Genomic DNA, 22898 nt, shown 5'->3' with positions numbered 1-22898 from the left:
AGTAATTACATAGGTAAATGGTACCTAGTTAGTACCTACCTATCAACGAATAATCAAAGCCAAAAATCGAAGAGTCAAGTTTCAAAGTTGTCAAAGTTCCGTCTCCGTGTTCGTACCTCAAATCCATACGTCCGTACCGTAGACATTGACAAGTGATGATAATATCCTCTCTGGTTGGACATGGACATTGAGTTGAGTCATTGATAGTCAGTGCTCGTAGTGAAGTGTACGGTTTATCCAAGTGTACAATATTTATTTTCATTAAGCAATTATAACTAATAATGGCGCCGAATTTTAGTAAGTTTACTCAAAGAACAGATGTGAAGATTGCGCTTGCTGCCTCAGCAGCTCTTAGTGCATGGTGCATTAAAAATTATTTTAACTCAAGGTAACAATCTATGAGAGTAACTTTCCGATAGACTAAAATTAAATTTCTTAACTTTTAACGATGATAATTAATGCCGTAAGTTTTAGACACAGGTTTAAATCTATGGAATAAATAATATATATAAATATTGTCTTCTAAGAAGGTTTTATAATATTGTCTTGGAAAAAGACTAAAAAAGAAAGTTTTCAAAATATTCTTGATAAAATTGTTTGTTATGCATACTGGTTAACAATTTATCTAATAAAAATAGTATGTACATCACCAAGAAAACTAAGGTATATTTTTGACTTTGCAAATTTTTAGCTCTTCAGAAATCCTGTATCTACAACTGCTGCACATAACTACTTGAACAAACATTAATTTGTTATGTATCAACAAGTCATCATTATCTTGTTAATGTTAATAGAACTTCTTATAAGCAGTAAATATAAAACAGGAATAAGTAAATAAAATCAGGAATTCTGATATGGGCTAGAACCCTTGTTGTTTCACTATATCATATCTTGTCATCTTTAAAATCTATATGTACAAAACTTTGCTTATTAACTTAAAAAAACTTATCTTTTAAACTGTCCACCCTATAAAGTGGGTTTAAAACTTGTCAATATGCTTTATTCAGTATAAATAAAAGAAATTTGTGTTTTGTTTTTAAACATTAACTCAATCATTTCTTTAAGTAGTAACCTAATTAAAAAAATATTTGTTTTTTTAGTAAAAGCAAAAATGTGTCAAGAGTCACAAAATTATCACCAGAAGAACAGATACAATACATGATTAAAGAGAGAGACAAAAAAGGACCAAAGGCAAAAGTGGATGCGAGGTTTTGGGCAGAACTCAAGTTACTATGGAAGATTATGTTTCCGGGGCTCTGGTCCAAGGAAAGTGGACTCATGGTGCTGATAGCATTCTCACTGATCTCAAGGTCCATGTGTGATTTGTGGCTTATTCAGCACACAACATTGATTGAGGGGTAGGTATCCGATTTTTTTTTAAGACTACTCTAAATTAATTAACTAAATAACAGGCTTCTTCTAGCAGCAAGGAAAATCATTTTGAGGAAATCTATAGTGAAAATATATAGGCATGATCTAATATTTGTAAGATTGGTACGATTATCCTGGTGTAAGGCTGACCCAGAGTCTTTTCCTGAGAGAAGAGAATGTAACCAGAACTAAACTCAAAAACATAATTTTCACTTTAGTTCTGTTTAATTATTATGCAGGTTTGGCCATTTAACTAAGAGACAATAATGTTTAAAAAAAATTGTATGTATCAGGAGGATAATGATATTGAGAGATGGTCAATGTTTCAAGTCCATATTTAAAGTAGAATCAAAAAGCATTCTAAAAAAGAAAGAGATAGAGTGAATTATTCTGAAGTGCCAGTAACTATATAACCGTTGACTTTGTATATCAATTATTATTTTAATGAACTAAAATGTACTTTAAATTGCTAAAGATGACAATTCATTCGCATTATATGGTATTGTATGCAAACATGGCAAAGTATTGTATTTGCTATGCTGTGTCATTGTCAGATTATTCACTAATACAATATAATGAAAAGTCAATAATGTTTATTATCTATCATCATAACTGGAATAGTGTATCGAACTGACCGCAGTTTCCCATATAAATAAAAGAATTGATGTCATTACATGCAACTTTTTATTAATTTTTTTCCAACTTTTTGGGATTTCAAATTAATTTTATACCTTATTGTATTTTACATAATGTTTCTTTTAAATTATGATTTAATTATTAATTCTAATAAATTAACCCAGAATCTGATACTGAACCTGTTTGATGAAATGTGATCATTATTATTTAAGTAGGTATGTGGCTGTTATACTGTAAGACAAATAAATTAATGATATAATAATGTATAAATGAATTAATAGTACAGTGCAGTGCCGTGTGGTTCCCAGCACCAATACAAAAAATAATAGAACCACTCCATCTCTTTCCCACGGATGTCGTAAAAGGCGACTAAGGGATAAGCTTATAAACTTGGGATTCTTCTTTTAGGCGACAGGCTAGCAACCTGTCATCACTATTTGAATCTCAATTCTATCATTAAGCCAAACAGCTGAACGTGGCCTATTAGTTTTTTTTTAAACTGTTGGCTCTATCTACCCCGCAAGGGATATGGACGTGTGTATGTATATAATGTAATAATGTATAAATGAATAATAGTACAATAAACTCACAGATTTTTTTTTATTACAGATCCATTATAACAATGAATCTACCCAACTTCAAGCGATTTTTAACACAATTATTCATCGCTATGCCCATGGTAAGTCAATACCTTATAATTAACAAGTAGAGGGGGTGCGTATGCGCATATTTATGCCAAGGTGTACTGCCATAGTACATATATAATTTTTATTTGACATTTAAACAATAATCTTAATTACTGAGATATCATTTCCCCCCTTATTTATATTATGCACTATCAACCTCACATGTACGGATTAAAAATTATCATACACTATCATCGTAAGATCACGTGGTTATAATATCTATGTATAGGCATATGAATGAATGAACATACATCCATAGATACATATCATCACGTCTATATCCTTTACGGCGTAGACAGAGCCAACAGTCTCGCAAAGACTGAAGGCAACGTTCAGCTGTATATGGCTTAATCATGGAATTGAGTTTCAAATAATGACAGTTTGCTCGGCCATCGCCTTAAAGAAGAATCCCAAGCGACATGGAAAAGAAATGGAGTGGTCCTATTCTCAAACACCGGGAACCACACGACGAATATTAATTAATGCTGATTATTTTCTTTTATACGTAGCTTTGCTAGCTGTTACCGCAATTGTATAGTATATAACTTTATTGCAAAACTAGCTAATGCCCTCGACTTAGCCCGCTGTAAGATAAAACAAATTAACATCGCTAATTTCATCTATTTCATTAATTCCTGTGGTTTAGCTTTGGCTTATGGCTTTCTGTCTGACACCAACCGCCCTTGGAAATTTTGGATGCACTGGTTTTAAATACTTTTGTTCGTAACCTCCTACTCGTAACTATAATATTCATTATGAAGAGTTCGAATGGTTTTATTTTAATGTACTTTTAAGTAGAAAGATTCTACACACTAACCTGCTTATAACATCGCTTACAGAAGAGCAATTTTGTCAGGTTTATTGTAGACATTCTGTTGTTTGTTAAGTAACTATTTTAATTTGTGAATAACTTTCTCTTGTTACAGATATCGTTAGTCAATAACGTTTTAAAATGGAGCATAGGAGAAGCCAAACTGAGAATCCGGACCAATCTAACTTTGCACATGTATCAACAGTATCTAAAGTGAGTATAATTAGTATATCCTTTGAAAAATATCATACAAATTATAATATTTAAGGGCCGATTCCATCATCGATAATGAATAATTTTTCTATTCATTCATAATTTTCCTAGCGTTTGTCCTGATTGTGTCCTTCTAATAGTAATATCTTCTACAAACCCAATTCAGAAATGGCACACAGCACAAATATGATAAAAATAATTTTTTGACAAAAGAACGGAAATTATTTTTATTAAAAAAAAATATATAACCGTGTAACAATTGATTTTAAAAGTTCAGTTATAAATTACGAAATTCAATGATTCAGTGGCAAGTTCATCGTTCGTTTCCGGATAAGTAGGTAATGAAAACTTCTTATGATCAATTCTAATAAGTACACTAACATTGATGTTTCATGAATTAGTCATTATCGTCTGAAACGAACAATGGTTGAGGGTGACACTGCTGATCTTCGCATTGTCTCAAAATAATTTACAAATTACTCTTGCCTCTATTAATATAGGTACTAGCTTTTGCACGCGACTTCAAACGCGGTGGCGATTAAAATTTCATGGTCGATCCCAATTCGCTTGTATAAAAAAGATTAAAAATTAAGATTATTAGGATACTCTTAGATTTCTTCTTTACGTCATCTATTCTATCAGCGGATGGAAATTTTAAGATTGTACCCTGTATGGGATAAACACGTGATATATGCATAAATGTAGACAAATATAATGATAATTATTACTATATTATTAATTATTTAAGTCTTATATATATTTAACACCACAAGTTCACGAAATCCCATTCAGTGAAAATGTTATCAAGGTTCATAAACAGACATTCAACTTTCGCATTTTGCATTTTTTGCAACATTTCGCAACTTGACATCAAATTCTTTCTGATAGGTACAGTGAATCAAAATAGATTGCATTATTTAAGTAGTTAGGCTGTTTTCCATTGAGAAAAATGGTACTATCTATTAATTGAGCTAAAATAATCTGAACAATATCACGGAGTAAAAATTTTACTCAATTTATACTGCAATATAATTTAAACTAGCGATCGGCCCCGACTTCGCACGATTAGGATTTAAAGATAAACCTTCCTCGGAAAACTCTTTTCAACAATTAAAACAGAAACTAATACATACATACATACATATGATCACGTCTTTATCCCTTACGGGGTAGACAGAGCCAACAGTCTTGAAAAGACTGATAGGCCACGTTCAGCTGTTTGGCTTAATGATAGAATTGAGATTCAAATAGTGACGGGTTGCTAGCCCATCGCCTAAAAGAAGAATCCCAAGTTTATAAGCCTATCCCTTAGTCGCCTTTTACGACATCCATGGGAACGAGATGGAGTGGTCCTATTCTTTTTTGTATTGATGCCGGGAACCACACGGCATTATTGATGCCGGGAACCACACGGAAACTAATTCCGTCCGCAAATTTCCGAAATTAGCGCATACATACATACACACTCAGAAATATATCTATCTTACATTGTTGTAAGAGAAAAAAGGGGTGCTTTATATTCTTTAGATTTAGACTTAAGTACTCCCGCGGTGTACCCAAATAATAGGACAAATTTTATAATATAATCTGTTAGGTGATTACCCTTTCGCGGGAATTCCGACAAATCCGCTCTTAGAACACTCCTTTTCTAAGTGTTTCGGTTGTGCATTGATATTTTAGATAGTGTCGTGTTTTATATGTATATTTAGATTATAGTTGAAAGCCGCGCCACAAGATAAAACAAAGAAACAATGCTCATCCACCCAAAGACAATGCTTTACACAGATTTTGCATAATGAGTCTTCAAAGTTGGTGATGATTGAGCGATGTCTCATGGTATTTATGCTAAACAGCAGACAAAAAAAAATGTTTTCTTTACTACTTAATTTAAAAATAGCGGAATTAACAGTCTGTTTGTCCCTTTTTTTATGACTAATCCGCTGAGCTGACGTGTTTAATAAAACTTGTGTTAGACACAAGATTTTGTTTTAATTCTTTTTTTTGCTATTGAAATCTCAATTCTATAATTAAGCCAAACTGAATGTGGCTTTTCAGTCTTTTTATAAGACTGTTGGCTCATGTCTACCTAGCGAGGGATATAGACGTGATTATATGTATGTATGTACATGTTTTTCATCAGATTTCCTTGTAAAGCTAGTCAGTTTCACAGTAAAAGCATGAGATTTAGAGAATTTGGATTTTGTTTAAATAGAGTCTACAGATAGGCACGCAAAAAGCAAAGGTTCTATGTAAACATAGAATAGCTATTGAGCAAGCAGCTGCGAGTATAAGATTAAATCTGTATTTGCGCTTGCGCCGCTTTGCCTGTGGCGAAGAAAGTTTGGAAAGGTGAAATGTCGCGGACACACACGAAAACTATCCTTGAATATCGCAGATTCTCGTAATCTTATCTGTAATTACTATTTATTTACTATAATTTACATAGGCGTGTTATAGTTACCTAACTTTTACAGGAAAAATTTAACGGTTGTCGTAAAAGGCAACTTCGGGACAGGCTTATAATCTTGGGATTCTTTAAGCTAGCAACCTATCACTATTTCAATGTCAATTATATTATTAAGCCAAACAGCTGAACGTGGCCTACCAGTAATTTCAATACTGTTGTCTGTCTGTTTGACTATGTATTTAAATTAAACTTGTAACTTTTCGTCATTTTAAAAAATAAATATATTATGCCGTTACTCTACTACACACTTTCAATTTATTAAAGAATGAGCGCCATTTTAAGGATGAAACGAGCATCGTAACTCTGACCGGCAACGCAAACAGTCCATAACTGTGTGATACAACAAAAGCCAAGATAACGAGCGAAAGGTACGCTTCGTAGCCTTGAAATTATCGGACCATCAAACGCCTGCCGAATTGTACTTTGGACAGATAACTGTTAGGCATAGCCTGAGGAGCAAAGTTCATATGAATTTTTATCAATTAGGTACTTACATAAAATCCAACTCTTTCCCGAAGCGGTATAGCCGAAGTCTACATCTTTCCACTTGCCACGTTCCATGCATACTTCTTCAATTCTTTTATCACCTAAATTACGTAAACGTTTTGATTGTTAAACACTGCAATTTTAAAACTTATTGAAAACATAGATTCGGAACTTTGCTGATATAAATTTTGTAGTCTATCAGTTTTATCTAGTTATTTACAGTTATTGATTAAAGTGGCATATACAAGCAAGCCGCTACTATAAAAGTATTTCGAAAACAACTAGGTAACTAGATAATTACTAGAAAATTAAAATGCTTTGTTAATTACCTAATAGTAATAAATACAAATGATAAAACATAAAAAAAGGTATGAAAGTTTGTCATTTCGTGGTCAATCATATTGAATTTGGTCAAAATCATTAAGCCAAACAGCTGAGCGTGGTCTCTCTAGTCGTTTCAGGACTGTTGGCTCAGTCTACCCCGCGAGGGATATAGACGTGACTACATGTATGTATGTTTTTATATAAGTACGTTTTTTAAATTTTTTTCTCTTAAATTTTAGAAGAAGGCAAATAATGTTTAATAAACCTTAAGAACCTGCAATGTTTAACAATCAAAACGTTTACGTAATTTAGGTGATAAAAGAATTGGACTTTAAATTATCTACAATACAAAGATCAATATTTTTTTTAAACTTAAGATTAATTATATCCATATTTATCGGACTGTTGCCCCATTATCAGCCTGAAATTTGGGCGAAAGTCATCAATAGTGCAAAGTTTAAAATAATATTTACATGAGTAACGCTGATCAATATGTAACTAATGGTAATTAATGTACTCGTATCATTACCGTGATATCATTCCGAAACTCCCGAACTAAACCAAAAACGTTTACTGACCAACCAAATGATTGATCTTAGTCATTTTAAAAAGCACGTTGATGTGTTGAAGCATAGGTATATGTACTTACTTTCCAATTTGACGAACCGTTCGTTAAAACCTTGTACACATTAGGGCTCTCTACGGCATAATGCATACATTCATATACCTCTTAAGTGAAAAGCTGCATTTTGTTTGTTTTATTAAAATCGATACAAGAAAAGCATATTTAAAAATGACCGTAGTTTTCGTAACAATCTCTGTTCATATTAAACTTAATTTGCAAAAGGTCAGTTAATAAATTTAGGCTGTAATATTATCGTGACAACAGAAATGATCTTGAATGTGACCATATTTTTCAAGGTGTTTATTTTATCACAACACAACAACATAATCTCATTATAGAAATTAACCTGTTATTGAAATCAGGTACCGTAATAAACAAGAGAAATCGTACAAAAAAAGATCAGTCATTTGTATTCATGCAAAATCAAGTTGTGATTGGAAAGGAAAGTGATGGGTATGATAGTAAACCTTTAGTTATACTACGATACATCTGCGACTCTATTCCCGTGAAATGAAACAATAACAGAATTATTCAGTTTCAGCGTTCCCGCGAAAAATACGAAGGTTTCTCTTAGTGCACCACTAAATGATATAAGAATTAGGCAACATTCTTTATATATATATATAACTACGAGCGCCCGCGGCTTCGCCCGCGTCAAAAGCAAAATTCTGCTGTTCTCGAGGAAATTTTGATAACCTTCTTTAGGAAATGATAACGAACCTGCATGTAAAATTTCATGTTTCTGAACCAAGCGGTTTGGTCTGTGAGTTGTCTTCCGTCGCTCAGTAACGGAAGAGATACATATTAATTTTATATTCATATTATATAGATATAAAGATCATGTTACGAGTAGATATAGATGTGTAATGAATGGTAATCCTATTTCAGAGGCTTTACTTATTACCAAGTGACGAATCTGGACAATCGGATAGCGAACGCCGATCAAGTTTTGACGACGGACATAGACAAATTCTGCGAGACCATCATAGACTTGTACAGCAATATCAGCAAGCCACTTCTGGACATCGGCATATATCTATACAGACTGACAACGAACCTCGGCGCATCTGTAAGTATTACATGCAATTATAAACCTTAAAGTGTGATATGATAAGAATAAAGGTTTCTAATATTTTCGGGGATGTGGAACAGTCTATTGGACAGATTATGGATATTCTATATAAATTCACCTAAAATACAGAGGTTATTATGTCGGCATTCAGGCTATATAACCCTTTTTATAGAAGGTGTAGCTAAATGAAAACGTTGAATGATGTAGACCTACGTGAACGTAACTTGATCCATTCTGTGAAATTCTGGTGAATAGCCAGGTCAAGCGTAACCTAAACTGACTAGATTCGTCGTTAAAAAAAGGTACAAGGTTTTTGGCAGTTGAAAGATGTAGTCTCTGTTAACCCTTACAAAAAGAGGTGTTATTATTCAACTCAACTCATTTCTATAAGGACTTCTTTAACAATCAGGGACGTTAGAATATAATTTATTGCTATTATACGATTTTCAAATGTCTTCAAATTTTCAAATTATATGACTAATGCCTGAGTCTGTTGGTTGATATTCTCTCTTCCCCATACATGGTCTCTGTCTACCCTTCCAAAAGATGTATAATCAGAAAACCCAACTCATTATTAATAAAACTTCTCTAACAATCATGGACGTTATAGACTACAATAGGTAATACGATTTTGGAATCTAATGCGTGCGTCTGTTGGTCAATATTCATTTGCAGCCAATTTTGTGGTACCGGTTTGATGTGCAAATAAACTTTATGAGGTGTATTAGTTGTCTAATGTTCATAATAAGTGTGTTACGTCACAGTTGCTTGACCTTTGCTCTTCAATAACTAGTTCGTAACTTCCTACACTATATTAGCTTAATGGGAGTTTGTACCAAAATTAAAAAGGTACCGCAATATGGGTTTCAAGAAAATGAAAACCTTTACCAAATTACTCATGTAAACTACTTGTTTTTAGATATCTCCTAACGCTGACCTATCATGATACCGAAAACTTATTGCTCACTCTCCAATAATTTATTTTTCCTTTCTTTTCCTTATAGTTTTGTACTGTAGTGTATAGTTTAATGCAATTGCAGTTATTTTTATTGTATTCGCACTTCTTGGACTTGTTAATTATTATTTCACATTAGCAATTATTAAATTGCGTTGGCAATAGTTATAGTTTATAAGTCTTCCTTACTATGTAAATACCACATCCAAAGGCGGGAGCACTGGAGTACTGTAACACAGGCCCTGCCTTCATCAGTCTCCAGTCTCTTTCAATCGGTGTTGGTACCAACAATTTATTATAATCAACCTATGTAATTTTCATGTACGATTGTTGGAGAAAATAAAAGATTTTTACTTTTACTTTTTACTTTAAAATAACTAGTAGACAAACTGAATACCAATTATGAATTAAACACTTATTATAATAAGTGCCAAAGTCCCGATATTATTAAGCTTTGCCACATAGTATGTGTCGCAAAGCTTAATAATATCGAACCTACTGAACAATGAATTTCATAAACTTTTTCAAAACTTTCTCTACAATGAACTCCCCGACGTATTAAAAGTATATTTAGTTTAGCTAGCTTAACATTATGAAAGCTTCGGACACAGCTTAACACTTGCGTCTAAAATTGAACTTTCAAACAAAAACATTATTTCCCAATTAAAAAAGTAAATATTTGATACTTATATAACTGTGAGAATACGTATACGAATTGCTTAAATTAAATACTTACAATGACGCAAATAGACGTGTCCGATTATGTAGTTTTTTTTTTGTTTTATAAGTTATTTTTATAATAGTAATTAATTTTAATGTACATATTCAACGCTTTAATTAAATGCTCAAAGGATCCTGACCTTCTCTTGTTGGTTATCACACACAGTAGATCGCTATTTCGCACTTACTGGGTTTGATTCCCAGCACTTATTTTCTTATTTTCATTATACATAAATACGACGGAACCTAAGCATTTATGGGCCTTCGATTATATACATATACGAATACTTTTCGAAGTTTTCATCAAACAAACATTGTTGTCACTTCATGAATTCATATCTTTCTAAAGCGGATAATGTCGCTATAATTACATATCTTAATGACAATTTCAGCTATAGAAATGTTGATTTAAGAATTTATATTCACATAATATTTCTTTTTGTTTTCAGACACCCGGCATCATGGTCGCATACCTAGTTGTATCTGGAATGTTCCTCACATTCCTGAGAAAGCCGACAGGTATAAATCTATTGTATAATAATTCATAGCTTCCATTTTAAAGAACAAGGGGTCATTTTTCATTAAAGAGTGTGAAGCTTTCTCTTTCATATTTCATACGCATAAATAAATATAATCACGTTTTTATCTCTTATGGGATAGAAACAGACAACAGTCTCGAATAAACTAAAGGCTATGTTCAGTTGTATGGCCCAATGATGGAATTGAGATTCAAATAGTGACAGCTTTAGTTGCTAACCTCTACCTCTCGCCTAATAAAAGAATCCCAAGTTTAGGCTTATAGCCTATCCCTTAGTCGCCTTTTCAACATCCATGGGAAAGAGATGGAGTGGTCCTATTCTTTTTTCTCTTGGTACCACACGTGAAAGTAATAACATAAAAATATTATAACATTTGTTTGAACATTTTGACACAGAGTGTAAAATAATGTATCTTTACAGTTAATTTATTACGTAAGTATATTATATTCGCTACATGTTTCTCGCGCCCAATTTCTTTTTGGAAATTAATTCCTTAATAAATTGTGCCTACTTAATAATAATATTACCAGGCGTTGCCACCAGTATACTTTTTAACATTTTGCTAAAAATTTATCTATACTAATATTATAAAGCTGAAGAGTTTGTTTTGTTTGTTTGTTTGTTTGTTTGTTTAAACGCGCTAATCTCAGAAACTACTGAACCGATTTGAATAATTCTTTCACTGTTAGATAGTCTATTTATCGAGGAAGGCTATAGGGTACATTTTATCCCGGATTTCTTACGGGAAACGTCAACAATGCAGGTGAAAGTTGAATGAGTCGGCCATCTGCGAGCTTTCCACGCGAACGCTGCGCAAACCAACAAATATATAGTAAAACACTGTACTAAAGCTGTGAAGTACTCATTTTTTGCCACAAAAAAGTCCGCGAGAGCATATATCTATCTCTTAAGGTTTACTTACAATAACCACTTTTATGTTCATTTTTTAAGATTATTATTTCATTATAAACATAAGTTATTTTGAAACCAATTTTCTTTAATTCAGTATTAATCCTTATCCAAATAAATATGTTTATTACTTTCGGCTTTTCATGTAGACTAAAATTGCCATTTACAGTATATAAATCAGACGAATAGGTTTTGAGATATAGTCGTTATAAGCAATTTGCAGCGAAACATTTAATACGGCGAACCAGCGTTCTTTCTAATACGCGTGCAGTTAATACTTACATCTAATACGTTAGCAGCTATAATTGATAAAGACGAGGAGGATGTTTGCAAAAATAAATATGATGCCCAAAATAACTATTCCACGCGGACGAAGTCGCGGGCACAGCTAGTCTACTTATAAAAGTCAATAAATTCATTTAATACATAGAAATTTGTACGAGTTAATATTAGTATATGACGAATGATTATTAATTATTATTCACAACGTACATACATATAATAACGTTTATATCCCTTGCGATGTACAGGGCCAACAGTCTTGAAAAGACTTATAGGCCATTAATAATAGAATTGAGATTCAAATAGTGACAGGCTCTCAATTTATTCTACCAATCAAGCCATATAATTTGCATAATTTTTTATAAATTTCAATTTCAGCAAAAATGACAGTTCAAGAACAGAAACTAGAAGGGGAGTTCAGATACGTTAACGCCAGACTTATTACTAATTCGGAGGAAATCGCATTCTATCAGGTAAGTTCAGTCCACCAACTCAATAATGTACTCTGGATGGAAGGAACGATTTTAAAGAAAAAGTAAATTACACCCGCGGTTCCCAATTTACATAAAAAATCCCCCTTATAACGGTTCTTGTCTTAGTACACACGCTTGAACCACATATGAAACTTGCATGCCAAATTTCAAATCTCTAGACCCCGCCTCGGTAGAAAGATAAATAAATGATTTGGTTGCTATCAATATCAAACGTTCAAAAACATGAACATGGCATCAACATTACGGTATTTAATTAAGGTAGACATAACACTCGACTTGGTTTGGTGTCTTCTTTATATTTAGAAAAAAAGATATGGAATAATCACTCTCTCTCTCGCTCATATCTGCGTGTTCCCGGTTCCCAATGTAGGTATGATTATAATTCCAGCTCTAAACCAAAACTGGTGAACGTGGCTTATCAGTCTTTTCAAGACTTTTGGCTCTGTCTACCCCGCATGGGATGAAGATGTGATTATATGTATGTACGTAATGTATAATTCCAGGGCAACCATAGAGAACAGCTGACTCTACTCGCCAGCTTCTACAAGCTGACTCGGCATTTGAGGAAGTTCCTACAGTTTAGAGTCATTATGGGCTTCATCGACAATATCGTGGCTAAATGTGAGTAATTATATCGCAGATGGATTTAAATTTGAGTAAATATTATAAATATGAACCGCCTTTGTACTGTACTTACTTTTGAAAGTTTATAGGGATGTGGATGTGCGTTTATGTCTTTTACGCAAAATCTACTGGACGGATTCTCATGAAATTAAATACACGGTTAGAGGTATGGTACAAAGTTGGGACTTTAGCGCCCTGGGGGGCGTTGCTAGTTTTTGTATATATTACTAAAATGGCGAAAATTATTTGGTATCGCTGTTTAAGCTTGCTTTTGGAATTGGAGGTGTTATTTGTCCCATATATATTTATTTATTTATTTATTGAGCTTTCTCCAAGTTAAGTTTTTTAGACATGTATGTCTGTTTCATAGATATGTTATTGATTAATAATATATTAGCTAGAGAAAAGATAAAATCTAAAGCATATGAATGAAATTCAATTTTAAAATTGAATTCAAAACTGTTGAACACATTAAAATCAACTATAACAAAAAAAAAATCGCTTACAATAATTACACAGAGGCGACAAAATTATAACAACCTTTAAAAATATATTTATGTCGATTTATGTTTTATCAGTAGGTATTAAGGGCGATATAAATAAAACGTGTTTAGTTTTAATTATGTATGTTTATCACGAGATATCGTAAACTCCAACTAAAGTTATCTATCTACACACGCGATCGATCATATTACACACGTGTTTTTCCCTAGACTTTGCTCCCGTGGACATATACATATATACAAACATATATTCACGTTTATATCCTTTGCGGGGTAGACAGAGCCAACAATCCACTGGCCACGTTCAGCTGTATGGCTTTATGATAGAATTGATATTTAAATAGCGTCAGTCCATCGCATACAAGAGGAATCCCAAGTTATGAGAATGTGCAGAAATAAAAGAAGTTTTCGTTAATCCCAAAAGTCTAATTCGTAAATACACATCACGACATTACACATACATACATACATATGGTCACGTCTATATCCCTTGCGGGGTAGACAGAGCCAATAGTCTTGAAAAGACTAATTGGCCACATTCAGCTATTTGGCTTAATGATAGAATTGAGATTCAAATAGTGACAGGTTGCTAGCCCATCGCCTAAAAGAGGAATCTCAAGTTTATAAGCCTATCCCTTAGTCGCCTTTTACGACATCCGTGGGAAAGAGATGGAGTGGTCCTATTCTTTTTTGCAATGGTGCTGGGAACCACACGGCACTGCTGGGAACCACACGGCACGACATTACATTAATTATAATACTTCCCGATGCTCTTACGGTTAGGAAAACATGGTAATGAAACCTGCACATTCAGGCAACTGGATGTGTTACCATGATTGATCTAATATTGTTAAGGTTCCCCTGTAAAGGTTGTGTAGGTCAGATGGGAGTCGCTTCTAGTAAAAATTTCACTCACACAATCAAGGATCTATGCGTATCTTGAGTGGCGATGGTGAAGAATAAAGTTGTATTTGTTTAATTCAAATACTTTTTAGAATACTAGCGATTCAGAATGTCTTCTAATGCCGTACATTAGAAGACATTCTGAATCGCTATTAAAGAAAAAATGATTAATTGAATAAATTTAAATTGTGGTTTTCAGATGTGGCAATCACGGTTGGTTTCTACGCAGTGTCGAGGCCATTCTTCGCATTGGATCATAACCTGCTCACTACGGGCACTGAAAATGACAGGTTTAAGGTACTCGTATAACTGCAAAACACGCATTTGTTTTTTTAAATTGCTTCTCCACGATAGATTTAAGAATATTCACCATCTTGCGTTTAGCTGTTTGTCTGCCAAAGACAACGAAGCAGGCAGAAGCGGGTAACTCATGAATTAATCGAATTCATGTGATTATACGAAGCATTCACTCTGATTTCGTAATCAGGACCGAACATTTTAACCTAAGGTCATAGTACATATAGTAGATATGGTTATTAGTTGCTAGTTTCCCTGGCGGTGTTTTCTTTTACTGTTACCGATTAAACTAATGTAGGTAATTCAGAAAAGTGTTGCGTTGAATTCGAAATCATTTTGTTTGGACAGTAAGGTAAGCACTTTTTTGTGCTGAACTAAAACTTTTTTAAGGACCTTTAAACGGCTACATTTTATACTAGTTTCTTGCCTTATACCTTAAAAATAATATCTAACATTTAATTCACAGCACTACTACACATACGGTCGTATGATGGTGAAAATGGCTGAAGGTATCGGCCGTCTTGTTCTATCAGGAAGGGAGATGAACAAACTGGCCGGTCTTACAGCCAGGGTGACGCAACTGAGAACCGTACTCGAAGAGGTCCAACGCGGGAAATATACGAGGACCATGGTCGATAGGAACGCTCAGAATGGAAACGGTATGACTTTAAACCATTCATTTGTTAATAAGAAATGTTATCCTAATCAATATTATAACATGAATGATGAATGAAGTTAGCTAACAGCCAGGTTTACGCAATAGAGAGCTGTGCTTGAAGAAAATGAAAATATTTCATTAGTTTAGAAGAGGTCCAGCAAAGAATATACATATACTAGGACCATGGTCGACCATTCATTTTTTTATTAGTTCAGAAAGTTCCATATTAATTAGGTAAGATTTAATTTGTAAAGAAAATAAGTACATATATAATAACAATTCTATCTTAAAACCAAATAGCTGAACGTGACCTATCAGTCTTTTCGAGACTGTTGGCTCTGTCTACCCCGCAAGGGATATAGACGTGATTATATGTACATACATGTAAGAAAATAAGTCATTGACGTAAATGTTGAATTAGAATTAGTTGGGATCCAATGTCCTTATTAATGTCCCCCAGGCCCCCCTACTCTGTCCCCGGGCGCGGGCCGCATCGTGTACCAGGACAAGCTGATCCGCTTCGACCGAGTGCCGCTGGTCACCCCCAACGGCGATGTGCTCATCAGGGAGCTGAGCTTCCAAGTCAAGTGAGGGTGTTGTCCTTCAATTATAGCGGCGGCTTTGGCTCTGTCTAGCCCGCGTCAAGTGAGGATGTTGTCCACCAATTATAGCGGCGGCTTTGGCTCTGTCTAGCCCGCGTCAAGTGAGGATGTTGTGCTTCAATTATAGCTCTCAGTCTTTGGCGGTTCTGTCTAGCCCGCGTCAAGTGAGGATGTTGTCCTTCAATTATAGCTCTCAGTCTTTGGCGGCTCTGTCTAGCAGGGATGTAGACGTGATTATATGTATACATACATAGGTACAGAGATATATCCCGCAAGCGATATAATCACGTCTATATCCTTTGGCGGCTCTGTCTAGCCCGCATGGGATGTAGACGTGATTATATGTATACATACATACAGAGATACATCCCGCAAGCGATATAATAACGTCTATATCCCTTGCGGGGTAGATAGAGCTCACAGTCTTAAAGACTAAAAGGCTGCTTTCAGCTGTTGCGGCTCAATGATTGAACTGAAATTCAAATAGTGACAGGTTGCTAGCCCGTTCCCTTAGTCGCCTTTTATGACATTCATGGGAAAGATGTGGAGTGGTTCTATTCTTAAGGGCCGGTAACCACTCTGCATTTCCAAATTCGGACGTGGTAAATGTGGTAGTACTTATGTTATATTTTGGTCAAGGGTGACTTACTACGTATTCTACGTATAAAGAACATAAATTAATAATGTCTTTACTTGTCTATACTATTGCATAGAAAACCATCACTCTCGAAACGATAGTTAATTATTATTAAGCCACTGGACTAAAATTAAACATCTTTAATTTTTTTTTCACAGATCAGGCATAAACGTACTTGTATGCGGTCCGAACGGTTGCGGCAAATCGTCCATGTTCCGCCAGTTGGGCGAATTGTGGCCGATATTTGGTGGGACTCTGACCAAGCCGCCCAAAGGGAAACTGTTCTATGTGCCGCAGAGACCGTATATGACACTTGGCACTTTGAGAGACCAGGTTAGTGCACCTACTATTGTACTGGAGATTCATAACGTATGAATTTGTCACATCTTCATCTCTTAAGGGATAGTCAGAGCCAATAGATTGGCATCGAGATGGACATTACTCTCGCCTGAGTTTTACAATCTGCACCAATAAAAAATTAGGACCACTCCATCTCTTTCCCATGGATGACGTTAAAGGCGACTAAGGGATAGGCTTTTAAACTTTAGATCCTTTTAGGTGATGGGCTAGCAACTTGTCACTATTTGAATCTCAATTCTATCATTAAGCCAAACAAGTTGCGAAGGTCAAACGGGGGTCCTTTCGTATAAAAACCCTGACTTACCCAACCCAGTCTCAAAGGTATATCCCGGACTCTTCTCCAGAGTGGTGAGGATGCAACCGAGACTAATGCCAGGAGGAAGAAGATTAATTAATTAATAAAAATATTTTTTTTATTTCCACAGGTGATCTACCCCCAAACGCGTGAGGAGATGTTGCGGCGCGGACGAACAGACGAACAATTGAATCGTTTCTTGGAGATCGTTCAGCTATCGTATCTCACGACCAGGGACGGCGGCTGGGACGCCGTTGAAGATTGGATGGACGTGCTGTCCGGCGGGGAGAAACAACGAATAGCTGTGAGTTGTCTGTCTTTGTCTTTATATCTCTGTCTTTTTCTTGCATCAATGCTCGTGAAACTATGCTAGCTATAGCTGTTCGCTTTTTAATTTTAATACACACTTAAGTTTCATAAACACAGGCCTATTTTCGAAACCATACCTAACGTAATTCCGCTCTCTTTTTTATATCGTATCTGAATAAAGAGACTATGACAAGTTATTGCCCGCGACTTCGTTCGCCGCAATGATTCACTGAAAAAGCTGGCCCCTTGTATTTCTAAATTGGACCAAGCCTAACACATCTTAGACATCCACATTTAAATCAAATCAATACTTTTCGCGTTTTGTGAGTACAAACATTAACACATATAGAAATTCTATAAATTATATTTTTGGCTTTTGTTACTCAAATAGATATCGACTTTTTTTGGCAATATCTATCAAGTATAATCATCGGTCAGTTACTATTTTATTATGAATATGGATATGGACTAGCGACCCGCCCAGGCTTCGCACGGGTAACATTTACACGTATAAACTTTCCTCTAGAATCACTCTAACCTATTAATATAACTAAGCAGATATACAAGGAGAGTATGGAGGGAATGGTCGGAGTGGGAAGACCTAGACGAACGTATCTTGATCAAATTAAGGACGTCCTGGTAAAGGGTCAGGTCAAAAGTACCCGAAACCGCCGAGCTTGCATGAAGGGAGTTGAAGCATGAATGTGGATGAAGCGAAGGCAAGTGGAAAGAGGTAGTCTCTGCCTACCCCTCCGGGAAAGAGGCGTGATTTTATGTATGTATGTAACTGTATCAATATCCGTTGCGTACTTTTAAATATCTAAGCATACATACAGACATAGCGACAGACGCGGGCAACGACCTTGCTTTATGCTATCTATACTTCTATACTAATATTATAAAGCTGAAGAGTTTGTTTTGTTTGTTTGTTTGTTTAAACGCGCTAATCTCAGAAACTACTGAACCGATTTGAATAATTCTTTCACTGTGTACATTTTATCCCGGATTTCCTACGGGAAACGTCAACAATGCAGGTGAAAGTTGAATGAGTCGGCCATCTGCGAGCTTTCCACTATTTTGAAGTAAAGTAAAGTATCAGCCTGTAAGATCCCACTACTGGGCAAAGGCCTCTCATCTCACTATACGGTCTCCGTTCCGTCGCGGGTAATGATGTGGGCCAAGTCGTCGCCAAGTCGCATAACAATTAACAGCTATAATTGATAAAGCCGAGGAGGATGTTTGCAAACATAAATATGATGCCCAAAATAACTATTCCACGCGGACGAAGTCGCGGGCACAGCTAGTGTAGTGATAGTGATAGCATAATGATAGCGATAGTGATACCGGCATGGTCCGCCAGATGGCGCGGCTGTTCTACCACGAGCCGCAGTTCGCGATCCTCGACGAGTGCACCAGCGCCGTGTCGGTGGACGTCGAAGGGCAAATGTACCAGTATTGCAGAGAGGTAACGATGGAGCTATTATATTTATTTATTATGTATTGTATAACAAAAACAAAAATTATTGTACATACATACATATGGTCACGTCTATATCCCTTGCGGGGTAGACAGAGCCAACAGTCTTGAAAAGACTGAATGGCCACGTTCAGCTATTTGGCTTAACGGTAGAATTGAGATTCAACTAGTGACAGGTTGCTAGCCCATCGCCTAAAAAAGAATCCTAAGTTTGTAAGCCTATCCCTTAGTCGCCTTTTACGACATCCATGGGAAAGAGACGGAGTGATCCTATTCTTTTATCTATTGGTGCCGGGAACACGGCACAAAAAAAATATTGTTATTAAATTATTTTGTTTTTTGATGCCGCGTATAATAGCTGAACGTGGCCTATCAGTCTTTACAAGACTGTAGGCTCTGTCTACCCCGCAAGGGATATAGACGTGATTATATGTATATGTATGTGTATGATGCCGCGCGGTTCCCGGAACCAATGGAAAAAAGAATACGACAATTGTGTAAAACCTTATCAAAAGCAAATAAAGATTCTATTCCATTCGATTTCATCTCTTCCCCGTGGCGACTAAGAGGTAGGCTTATTAACTTGGGATTCTTCTTTTAACTGACGGGGTAGCAACCTGTCACTATTTAAATCTCAATAATATATCTAATATAGCCAAACAGCTGAATGTGGCCTATCAGTCTTTTCAAGACTGTTGGCTCTGTCTACCCCGCAAGAGATATAGACGTGATGTTTCATCCTCACTTTTCTGAACTGGAGTACCGGGATGACATGTTATACTGTATGTATGTATGTATATAAATAAATGGTACAAGAAAATAATACAAGAATACTATCTTCCTCCCCAGATGGGCATCTCTCTATTCACGGTGTCGCATCGCAAGTCCCTGTGGAAACACCACGACCATTACTTGCAAATGGACGGCAGAGGAGGCTACGTCTTCGGGGAAATCGACCAGGACACTCAGGAGTTTGGCTCGTGATTTTTTTTATACTCAAATTCAACGTCAGCTCTCTGGAGGAGAGTCCGGGATGCGCCTTTTGAACCGATTTGATGTACCTGGATTAGGTGACTCAGGTTTTTACACGAAGTGTCTGCTGTCAGACCTCCGCAAATTCAAAGGAAACTAACCCATATTGGATCATGGTAAAAGCCGTTATTCGCCTTTTATTATATCCATGGTCAATTGTAGAGTGCCGAAAACCACACGGAATTCTAATAGATCTTCTTAGAAATTTCATTGGCAGGGGAATTAACTTATTACCTTAATAAGACATGGAATCATATCCAGATTGTATCTTGGTTACACGTTGAATCGTTACATGTGTTTAGTTACTTTAAAAAAAAATATGGCATAGATACAAGCACTCGTCGCTGTATATGCTATTCGCATAAAATTACCTCACGACCGTGGCTTTGAAAATACTTTAATGTTGTAATAAGATTTTGTCACCTGACCTACCCATTCCTGAACACTTATTTCTAATGTGGGTATCGAAAATCTACTTGAATGATCGGTGTCATGCACCGGTCGACTGTAAGAATGGTAAAAACTGTATAATCTTTGCACCACTTTGCAAAATGTAATTACATACATGCTATTTAAGCAGAACCACGCCAAACTTAAGCCAACACCTGAAAATGTGATCGGGAAATCTCTATGTGGTAACAGAAATCGCACCGATACTATTTTAAAATCGGTTTAGTAGTTTTACAATTCTTCGATTAAGAACAAACAAATATTTCCTCATATTATTAGTGTAGATTTAGTAGGATCCTCAATTGACACAAAGCCTCTTGAAAACTATTCCTGGATATAAGCTAATTATAACATACATTCTTGATATCAAGTGTAGGATAGTTATTAGTTTTTAAGTAGACCAATACAATTTATCAAGTCTCCAACGGTATAAGCATTTTTATTAAATACCAGGCTCTTTGAAATTTAATTTCATCATTATAAACTAATTTGTGATCGTTAATTATTGTACAAAATATTTGTACGGCAATGTGCAGAATTCTATTAAAATTAAATTTGAAAAATTTATATGTATTTTTGTTTTATGTTATAATAAGTGACAATTTATTTACTTTTATACTATGTAGAAATTTAAATAAAGTTAGTGATTTCATTTATTAAATATATTTGATTATTTTTTATGATATCTGAATATCATTTTCATTTGCCATAAATCCGTGTTATGATTTTGTTTTTTATTGTGAGAAAATGAAGCAAAAACTAGTGGAAAAAAATAACAAAAAATGACTGTCGATCATGCCCAATTTATTCCGTGGAATGTACATGAGACAAAATATATTTAATAAATGAAATACTAACCCTTAAACATTTAATACTAAATGCTCGGCAAATTGATGCTTATAACTAACAAATAAGGTTATATTAAGAATTATAGTGCAGAGCACTATGTTATTAACGTCATAATATGTTTAATTATATAGCTACCTACCTTTATTTCATTTCGTACAACGAAAAATTTAAACAAAAATATTTACTAAAATGTCAATACCTATATGATGAAAAATTTTTTATCTGATATTGCTTTTGTTAGTAGAATAATTATTTATTACACTAAACCCCACTGAAGAGGGTGTGATTTTACTTATTTATATTGTTTTGAATTAGAATGGTATATTTTTTATATATATAATTTGATCCTGATCACTACCTTTAAATATTTTAGTTCAATTTTAAGATGGTTGCATTTTTTTTGTTATTTCCGTCTACAGTCCTTTAACTATGTTTGTATTATGTGATCACAAATTTATGTATTTGATGTGATATAATATAATGATAAACAATCCAACCTTATGATTTATCATAATAATTTACCTACTACCTATATGTACTAATAGTTGAATATCATTATTTTTTTAGTTTATTGTTTTGACATTTAGTATAGAATAAAAGAAAGTGAACAAATCATTTGATGAAATACTTTGTTGAAACTGTAATTAGTTTCTTTAACTCTGTGTTATGTTAAGTAGCCGTCGATTTCATATGTATTATGAACTTAAATGAAAAAAATTAATAAAATATATTAAAGAATAATAAAAGTACCTACTTAAAGCTAGCTAGGGGCGAATATCTCTCATTTTATTGAAGGACATGCGCACGAAGGGTTCCGTGCCATCTTTATAGTAATAAATATTTATTTATATATTTACGTTAGTACCTAAATTGACAGAAAAAAATTATTAAAAATATGAAGAAAAGCCATGCGGTTATTTGAATTTTATAACAACGCCATCAAGCGCAAATCGGTAGCACTACACAACGCAGTCAATACATATCACGTTGCATGTTCACTCCTAATAAGTTCAGACTGAGAGAGTCCTGTTCCAACTTTTAGGTACGGAACCCTAAAAATAATACTATTTACCAGGCGTACTATTAGATTTGAAGTCGATTGCTATTTAAACATTATTATAATAATAATATTTTTGTATGACAATGCTGTGATAGTCGTTGGTTTGTTGTATATTACGTGTCAGGTGCTGGGTAAATAAAGGTTAAGGATATGTTTTTGTTTTCTTTATCGCTTGTGTGTCCTTTCTCAGGAGATTGCTATCGGAGTTCGAGTTTCGACGGCATGAGTGTTGTTGGCACTGTGTGGCACAAT

The 22898-nt window shown here is 34.7% G+C and overlaps 1 protein-coding gene across 1 annotated transcript; it reads left to right on the top strand.

Moving 5' to 3' along the window:
- The first annotated feature begins 186 nt into the window (after nucleotides 1-186).
- On the top strand, nucleotides 187-20919 carry LOC106143554 (ATP-binding cassette sub-family D member 3). Its single transcript, XM_060945061.1, has 15 exons — nucleotides 187-388; nucleotides 1101-1358; nucleotides 2617-2686; nucleotides 3620-3717; nucleotides 8508-8688; nucleotides 10816-10885; nucleotides 12475-12569; nucleotides 13094-13211; nucleotides 14820-14917; nucleotides 15384-15576; nucleotides 16036-16162; nucleotides 16973-17147; nucleotides 17600-17773; nucleotides 19139-19243; nucleotides 20105-20919. The coding sequence occupies exons 1-15, from the start codon at nucleotides 282-284 to the stop codon at nucleotides 20237-20239; spliced, it is 2004 nt and encodes a 667-aa protein (XP_060801044.1). The 5' UTR covers nucleotides 187-281; the 3' UTR covers nucleotides 20240-20919.
- Nucleotides 20920-22898: the final 1979 nt, after the last annotated feature.

The sequence above is a fragment of the Amyelois transitella genome, chromosome 7 (assembly GCF_032362555.1).
Source record: "Amyelois transitella isolate CPQ chromosome 7, ilAmyTran1.1, whole genome shotgun sequence".
NCBI classification, from domain to species: domain Eukaryota; kingdom Metazoa; phylum Arthropoda; class Insecta; order Lepidoptera; family Pyralidae; genus Amyelois; species Amyelois transitella.
The sequence above is the reverse complement of the archived record's forward strand: the minus strand, read 5'-3'. Positions and strand labels throughout refer to the sequence as shown.